The 9164-nt window shown below is 42.4% G+C and overlaps 1 protein-coding gene across 1 annotated transcript; it reads right to left on the bottom strand.

Moving 5' to 3' along the window:
• SELENOT (selenoprotein T) lies at positions 1-8428 on the bottom strand (the record flags this gene model as incomplete). The annotated part of the gene is made up of 6 exons (XM_062583164.1): positions 1-725; positions 2501-2652; positions 4522-4609; positions 5963-6089; positions 7248-7358; positions 8307-8428. Coding segments are annotated over 5 exons (573 nt in total), but the record flags the coding sequence as incomplete, so codon positions are not given.
• Between the last annotated feature and the right edge of the window lie 736 nt (positions 8429-9164).

Raw genomic sequence — 9164 nt, 5'->3', positions numbered from 1 at the left:
TTCACACAGTAAATGAGAACTCTTTATTTAAATTAATTTTCTTAGTTTATATTTAGGACAGTAGAAAGGCCCAACTTCTCAACTCTTCAGACTGGTCAATGAAAAACCTCTTGAGCCGGCCAAAACAATTTAAAAAGCGGTTGGTCTTAACTTGTACTGATGTCACAAAATGATGTAATTACTCTGCATATAATTTTGTTCATATAATTTAGTATATAATGCATCGTTCAACTCTGCCATATATTTTGAAAAATATACAAACCTGCTATAACCACATTAGAGATATGATAGCTGTCAATTATTTTACAATTTAGGACAATATCAGACACTCCTATAACTCCATTTTGGACTACAAAAAGAACATAAATTCATATAAAATACAACAGATTAAACAAACTTTTTCCAAGGAAAAATCAGGTATCAACTCAATCTGCCATTGTGCGAAACATGAATATAAAATAAGTTACAATTAGTAATGCCTGCATTGTTGAGCTATGAACTGGTCGAATGAAATCTTAAAAAAACTATACAGTATTATTGCACTCCATGAATGTGCAGTATCTGGAAACATGCCAGCACTGAAAGATGTCTTGCAGTAAGATTTTTTTCAGGAGGCACAACGTGACTGCAAGAAAAGCATCCAGTCTGTACTAACAGCACGCTGTCTTCAGTACAGGCCTTCATTGGTCTGAGCCACGCTGCTCTTGGAAATCACTACTTACTGCCTGAAAGTGGAGAAACAAGCATTACAATCAGCAACTACTTCTATGCAGAACTGGTCAGCCGTATACAACATTGCCAAAACAGAAAGCAGAGGCATTTACTGCAGACTACAAAGAGAGGTAAGCTATGTATGCTTTGGATAATAAAAACTGAATTACGGGCACTGTTTCTTGGGAGGTTGTAACTCATAACAAGAGAGAAAGACAATCATTTTATTTCTGGTGATTGTCTACAAGGCTATCATTCTTTAGAATATTACAGTAGTGTGAATTTAAATATAGACATACTGTAAGTAAGACAAAATCAGTAAGCTTTTGAAGAAAATTCTCCATTATAACAATTTTAGCATGTTTTATAAACTTAAAAATTATGCCATTACATGGTAAGTCATAATCAATTTTGCTGCATAAAACACTTCCTTGAGATCCTCCAGATCAATACATACAGGATGCCAGGCTTCAGTAAGCATCTCTGCAAAGTACAGGAAATAACTAATTCTATGAAACAACTTATTTGATGCTTAAGATGACTTTTACTAGACTACAATTGCATGTATGCAGGAATCAAAGAAATCAATGTTTGCTCATGCCCTCTGCATTTGTAAAGGCAGCAACAGCTTTGAATGCATGTGCATAAGTATTAATGGAGGAAGAAAATGACAGGGTAGGCAAGTGGGGTAAGAAGCCTGAGCTCTGAAGTCAAGAAACAGTAAAGAGAAAACCTCAGTTACAGCGTGGTTTCCTGCAAGGGGTGAAATTGTATAAAGTTGTTTGATGAAGTTCAGATTTCTTTGATTGTATACAATGCAGTGTTCTTATTTATGTAAATACTTGACATTGCAGAAGCTGAATTATATTAAACAAAGCTCCCAGGGAAATCTGTGCAGGCGTCTAATAGAGTTAGGTCATCGAATACTGCATGATCAGCTTACACAATGAGACAAGTTGCACGATGTCAGCTGACTAAAAAAGCAGCGCAGTCTGTCATTTGAGATGTTGTTTCTTGGCTAGACAATGCCAAACAATCACAATTTCTCAAAGTGTTCTTGTGAGAAAAAGCTGCACTACAGCAACACAATACTTCACTCATGTGGCTTTTTAAAGATAGATTGTCAGATTTTGCGCCCAGTCATCTTCTAGCACATGCATGTTCCTACAAAGAATTGTAAACTAAATACTTCAAAAGCCACATCTGACATAAGAACACAGCACTACTTTGGCACTGAAAGTCTCAAAACACAGGTGTGACCCCTCACTCTGCTCCTAACTACCCACAGAATACTTGTAAAAGGTTAAGACAGCACAGCACATAGATAGTTAGTCAGAGACTGGGAATCAGGAAAACACGTTCTAATTCCTAGGGGCATGGAACTCAGATATAGCGCAAATTATAGAGAAATCCTTTGCACACAGAATATTTTAAGGAATATAATGCAATATGTTTTCTGATCTCTACGTAATACAGTTGATTAAATCTTTACTTAAAGCCTTCTGCAAACAGTAACACACATTTTTTCCCTGGTTGGAGGTAAACCAGCCTCCAGTTTTGAACGGGTAAAAAAAGAAAACAACCCCCGCCAAATCAAAACCTCCCACCAAAACAGTAACTTTAAAATCACACAAGTCCATTTACTGGAAGTCACTTCAACTGTGGGGTTTGTTTTTTTGATAAAGCATTTTAAAGAACAAGTATCAATTTAAAAAGTGTAATTCACTCTCCAACACATAGTCCTTTACATCCGAGTGGACAGGTAGCCAGTGACTGCAAAAAGACTTACAAGAAGTTTCAGTGCTGATAGACGGGGCTATGATCGATGATGAGGCATTGACTCCATATGCACATTGAGCTTCATTTCATTATCAAGAATTTGTACAAGCTGCTGCATGGAAGGGAGGTGGCCAGACTCCAGCTTAGACCACACTGGAACATCTACCACAAAACACATCAGAGGAGAACACAATTATAATGTCAGAGTAAGAAAACACACAGGGCTAGCTTAAATATAAAAGATCTAGGAAGCTAAGCAAGTTGGTACTATTTTATTATTGAAAAGTATTGGCCCAATACTGCTTCAAGCCTCTGGATATGCTCAAACACATTCTAACTAAGAGAAGAGACACTAACGCTTCCCTTTAGAAGTATACTACAAGGATCTACAGACTCAAAATATCCATTCCTACTAATAAAATCAGGTTTCAGCTCACTTTTGCCAACTTCTAAGGCTGCCTCAAAAAAGACTTAGGCATGTCAAGATCTGGCTTTGAAGGTTTCACTCATAATGTAACCGGAAGTCTTTTTTTTTTGGGGGGGGGGGGGGGGGGAAGGATATGAAGCACAGCACAGCCAGTAAATATTTTCAGGTAAGTACAACTTTCATTTCTAATGTTGCCAAGTACTACTCCATTAAATCTTTCCCACTGCTATTGCATTTCTTGACCCCACAGTGAAAAACACAGTTGCCATCATCTGTTTAAAAAAATAACCAACCTAGAACCTCACTGACCCAAAAGCTAAACTAGAGCCTTATTAAGTCATTGTTCATCCCTGGGAAGGCTCTGCTACCAATTCTAATCTGAGACTCAGGACTACCAGCACATCAAGTTCAACCACTTTGGGACAACGCAGCCAGGCTTTAAAAAGAATGTGGAGTGTAAGACTTGACTTAGGAAACCATTACATTGAAATTCATCCTGCACAATTATAAACTGAGAAACAAGCCACAGAGCTAGATTATGTACCTGTACCTAGAACTTGACAAATTCTGTACTTAAGTCATCTTTAAAATAATTAAATTATTTGAAGGTCTATAATTATTTAAAGATCTAAATTAAAGAAGTTACAGATTTGTAACTTAAAAAAAATCAGTACTGCTGATCAGTACTAAAAATCTGGTAATAGCAATAGATTCAATAAGATCTCAAGTCTTAATTATATTAGAAAACATGATAGGAAAAGCTTGTAAGGAACTGGAGAGTAAGTTTCCCTAGTTAGTTATTTCTTCATTAACACTTACCACATACAAAGAAAAAAAATTATTCCAAATGACCAAGCATTCACTTAAATATAAGCTTTTTGTACAGCAATTTTAAAAAATATACATGGGGCTACTGGATAGTCCAGTGTAGCGCTACAAAGATGGTCAGAGGGCTGGAGCACCTGCCCTGTGAGGAACGGCTGCGAGAGCTGGGCCTCTTCAGCCTGGGGAAGAGCAGACTGAGGGGGGATCTGATCAGTGTGTGTAAGTACCTGAAGGGAGGGTGTCAGGGGGACGGGGACAAACTCTTTTCAGTTGCCCCGTGTGACACAACAAGAAGCAATGAGCAGAAATTGAAGCACAGGAAGTTCTGCCTGGATGTGAGGGGGAATTTCTTCCCTGTGAGAGAGACAGCACTGGAACAGGTTGCCCAGAGAGGTTGTGGAGTCTCCTTCTCTGGAGATCTTTAAGGCCCACCTGGATGCAACCCTGTCTAACACACTCTAGGTGACCCTGCTGAGCAGGGAGGTTGGACTAGACGATCTCCAGAGGTCCCTTCCAACCTTACTGATTCTATGATTCTATGCATAACAGAAGTCTAGATGAACTGCTTTATAAGGTATCCACAATTTTCACCATTTGCGATCTGTAACATCTGAAGTTTCAAAACAGAAGGCAAATACCACTTATAGTCACATTCTGAGACATACTACATGTCATAACACCATCCTCATTCTTCCAACACAACAGCTGCCCAACAGCCCTCACAGATCCGTGTGCAGATGCAACAAAGTGATTCCCATAAATAAAAGTTTAAGACTCACCATTCAAAGTTATTTCAAATGCACCTGTTGACATACACTGGTTCTCAATCATGTTGCTCAAGAAGAAAACCATCATACAAGCATAAACCTAGAACAGAACAGTGAGAATCTTGGACACTTTGGCTTTGTAAGCTACAGCTTATTTTATTTACTCCTGGTAAGTTCTGACGGTTTACAGGTACCTTTGAATTCTCCCTTTGCAATTCATGAAGCAAGCTTAGAAGTGCGTAGGCACCTTCCTTTCACTCTTTTCCCCCACAAGATAGGTACCAAACTGGTTCTGAAACCACCTCAAGTCACAATTCTGACTCTGGTAAGTTAAGCTGCACTTTCACCCTCCATTCCTCCACAGGTCCAAACACATCCGAACAGCCAGTAAGCAAAAGGAGCATATGGTTACTGTGGCACTTGCAGGACGACAAAGAAACACAACCATTCCTATGTATTACCTCTTGTTTTTGCAGTAACGCTTCAGATCTAAGAACCACAGACTCAGACACAGAGAGCGAGTCAAACTGTATTTGTTCACAAAAACTGTCAATCCTCATAGCATTTCTTCAAAGTAATCATCTAGAACTTTGTTTCTGTATTGAGGTCTCAGGATGAAGTTAGGGAACCTTCAGCAAAACAGTGCCTCATTCTGTGGCTAGTACATACATAATTTGCTTTTCCTGTACAGGTACATACTCACATAGGCTGCTACAACACCTAAGAATTTAGCATATGAAATCATTACTTTAGAGCATCACAGAACTCCAGTCAGATGTACCACAGCCAGCTGAGTTCAGTACTATATTTGGACCATTTAATTAAATAGGATATATTACATATCACAGTTTCTATACATTCAAACTGGTGACACAGGCCCACTGCACTGAATAGTACAGTTTGAGAATTTGTACATCAATAAAATGTATAAAGGTTCATACACCTATAAATTGGTTTTGCTTAGCAGAATAAATTCAGAATAAGGTTATTATAAATCAGAGTACAATGACATGAATGGGTCAACATCAACAGTACTGACGCAGAGCGATATTCATCCCACAAGGCGGAAAGTCTCTCATGCCCAAATACGTTCTGATCAAAATCCATAATATGGTCAATATGATTTTTCAAACCACCATCAAATGGCACATCTAAACTATTAGAAGTATCACGAAAGCAACAACTGCAAAACAGTTGTGAGTCAGCTTGAAATTATACTGACTAACTGCATTATTTTCTTAGCACCCAGCATTGCATCTTTACCAGTAATGTTGACCTTAGGTGTCCCTCTGCAGCATCATCAGCTTGGAAAGAGGGCAGCTAGACATCAGATCTAGGTCTGTCAAGTATATTCCGTTATAAATGCCTAAAGGCTCTTCTGAAATTGCAGGAAAGGAAAGTCAGTTACAACTGTAAAGTACTCCCAGAACTTTTCCAAAATAAAGCTGTTTACCTTATTTTCTTGGCCCCACTGCCAGATGCTTGGAGCTTGCATGCCGAAGAAAGCAAATGGATCCTTGCCAACAATTATTAAGCCTATTAATACTAGTTTGAAGATAGACAGGAACGATGCTATGTGCCTATAAAAAGACAAAACATGAAAGTCACTTAGAAGGTCCTCAGTTACTACTTCACTACTATATAGCGATAACTTACCTAATTAGAATAATTTTGATAATGTACGGGCAAGTGTTTTGTAGGAAACAAAACTCTGCAAGTTTATTTGGTTGTAAGAATATCTGTAATCCAGAAATCAACACACTACAAAACATACATCGTCAGAAGAATGCCATTACATACCATGCATACAGATTTATCCTTTTTTCTGAATAGACCTCAAATTGAGACTTCATTTCAATTTATACACTTGTCCAAACCAGATAATACACTTAGTTTCTTAAAGAAGCTGTTCCAAATTATAGAGGTATATTTCATTGACATTCAATTCACTACTTCCTCTAAAAATATTTTTCCAGCAACTACACAAAACCCTAGAGTTCTCAGCAAGGGTTAAGCATTTAGCCAGAAAGTAAACTAACACTAGGGTGTTCAATCCCCAGCATTTACTCTCACAGTAGTATTACCACTGCAATTATTACAGTAATTAGGTCAAGAAGTGGTTCAGAAGCCACTGCTGTAACTATGGCATCACTTTCTAGCGTGTAAATAATAGTAACAATAACACTATTTTAATTTTGCCTTTTTCCAGTTTTCTTTTGTGCAGCTGGTTCCCCTCTCCCTCCCAAACTATGGTTAAGGAAATCCCATTAGTCCCTCCAGTGAGGCTGGCTTTCTTCTGATTTATATATTAAAAATAGATTCTTCTCTCTTAGCAACCTTAACATATTACAGGAATTTCTCTCTAAGTACATAAGCCTGAAAAACAAGAGCAGCAAATACGAATTCATGCCCAGACACATCACGATAAAAGGTGAAAATTCACTGTAAAAAATGTTAATTATGTAATTTATTTCAGATTGCCCTGAAATACAACAGGCCTCATCAGACAGCTGCATTAGGTTTCCATTGAAATACTACCATCTGGAGATTTGTGAACAGAGATGATTGCATACAACACTGGTTTATGATGGGGGGGGGGAGAGGGAAAAAAAAAAAAAAACCCAAACTCCTGTTTTAAGTTTCCATTTTCAATTTTATTTAAACTTAAACATACACATTCAAAACTCACCAAAACAAACCTATGTATCAGAGGAAAAAGACAGCAGTCATTTGCTTACCTATATATAGGTTGAGGAAGGTAGTTCTCCCCTTCAATGCGGATGTCTGGGTACCGCTGGCTGATAACCCGCATGTACTCCTCAAACACCCGTCTGTAGCCTCAGGAAACACTAAATGAAGACACACATTGTCACCGAGACTGAAGTGCTGCACATCAAAGCCACTGCAGAATGGACAACACAGGTACTCACCCCATTTGCACATCTGTTTAATGTAAAATGAAACCAAAATTCTTCCGTCAAAGGAAAAAAAACTGTTCGTGACTGAAAAATCTTGCAAGCTGAAAATCTTGAAAGCTACCTAGGCCCTGTTTTTACACAGCATTTGTTTCCAGGTCCTAGCATAGCGATAACATTTTGATGAAGTCCATTCAGCACGGAATTGTTTTCCAAACGAAAAAAAAGTATGTTAAAAAGTTCACACAACTATCATCTTGCTCCGCATCAAAAAAAAAAAAAAAAAAAAAAAAAACAAACTTTCACACAACACTGTTTTCAGTGTTTCACTGTACCACACTCACTAGTTTAATTTATTACAGCATCTCAGACTGCCCAGAGGGAAGTAACGTTTCGTTATTTCTTTCTAAGGACGACCAGACTAACTGCAGAGCAGTTAACTATTACCGAGCTGTACTTTGGCTCCTACTTTCTGCAAGCTACGCGGCTCCACAGTAACGGAGAAGCCGGCCCAGCGCCCAAGGCCCACCGAGCCTGCCCCGGCCCCGGCCCCGGCGGCCGCGCGTTTCGGGGCAGCGGCCGCGGACCCGCTGCCCGCCCGCCGCGCCCGGCGCCCCGGGACGCACCGCCGCCCTCTCCTCCTCAAGCGAGCGACGTCGCCGGCGCCGCGGCGGGCGCAGAGCGGCTCCGTCCGCAGCCCTTCCGCAGGCTCCTCGCCGCAAGGCCCGAGCGGGGCCGCCGCCGCTCCCGCCTCCCCCGCGCCGGCTCCGGGCCCGCCGCCGCGCCGCAGCCCCGGCGGCCCCTCCGCGGCCTGAGGGCCGCCCCGCCGGGCCCGCGGCGCCTCTGCGCGCCGGGCGCCGCCATCTTCCCCGCCGCCCTCACCAGATCTGGAACTTGAGCAGCGGCCCCGTGGCGTAGGCCATGCGCAGCTTCTTGGCCGGCAGCCCGCCCGGCTCCGCCGCGCCGCCGCCCGGCGCCGCCACCAGCGCCGCCGCCGCCGCCACCAGCACTGCCGCCGCCGCCCGCATGCCGCCGCGCCGCGCCGAGCCGAGCCGCCGCCGCGCCAAGGTCACGCAGGCGCCGCGCCGCTCTGCGCACGCGCGAGGGGAGCGGACGGGCACGCGCCGCCACGTGACCGCCGCGCGGGGGCGCCCCGCCCCTAGCGGCCGCCGCCCGCGCGCCGCCGCGTGAGGCGAGGCTGCCGCGCGCCGCCGCGGCCCCCCCCGTTACCACGGCCCGCCTCAGGCACCCGCCGCTGCCAGGGGAGCGCGCTGCGCAGCGCGAAGCGCGGAACAGTTAGGCCCACGCTGCAGATACGTCGGCAAAAAAAGCGCTCCTGAACGATACCTTGCTGAGAGCAGTTTTCTTAACAGTTTACATGAAGATGATCTTCAAAATGCATCACATTCTCCACCCCCCCCCCACACGCGCACGCAGCGGGTAATGCAAGATTTGCTACCGTTCATAGCCTGAAAACCATCGTTCGTTCGGGGCTGGCCTTGCAGAGCACGAGCTGTTGCTCCACCTCGTGGGGTCACGCGTGAGCTCCGACATTATCACTAAAGCAATCAGATGGTCACGTACCTAACACCCACAGATACGCTCTTCTTGAAAGATCAACCGAGGGGAGACCAGATAGAAGCAAGTTGAAATTATTAACTTTTATATATATATATATATATATATATATATATAAAAAGATTTAGTTTGAGGTATTAAATGAAATACTAAAAAGCTGAC

The sequence above is a fragment of the Rhea pennata genome, chromosome 9, assembly GCF_028389875.1.
Source record: "Rhea pennata isolate bPtePen1 chromosome 9, bPtePen1.pri, whole genome shotgun sequence".
In the NCBI taxonomy this organism is placed as follows: Eukaryota; Metazoa; Chordata; class Aves; order Rheiformes; family Rheidae; genus Rhea; species Rhea pennata.
This window is presented reverse-complemented; position numbering and strand designations above follow the sequence as displayed.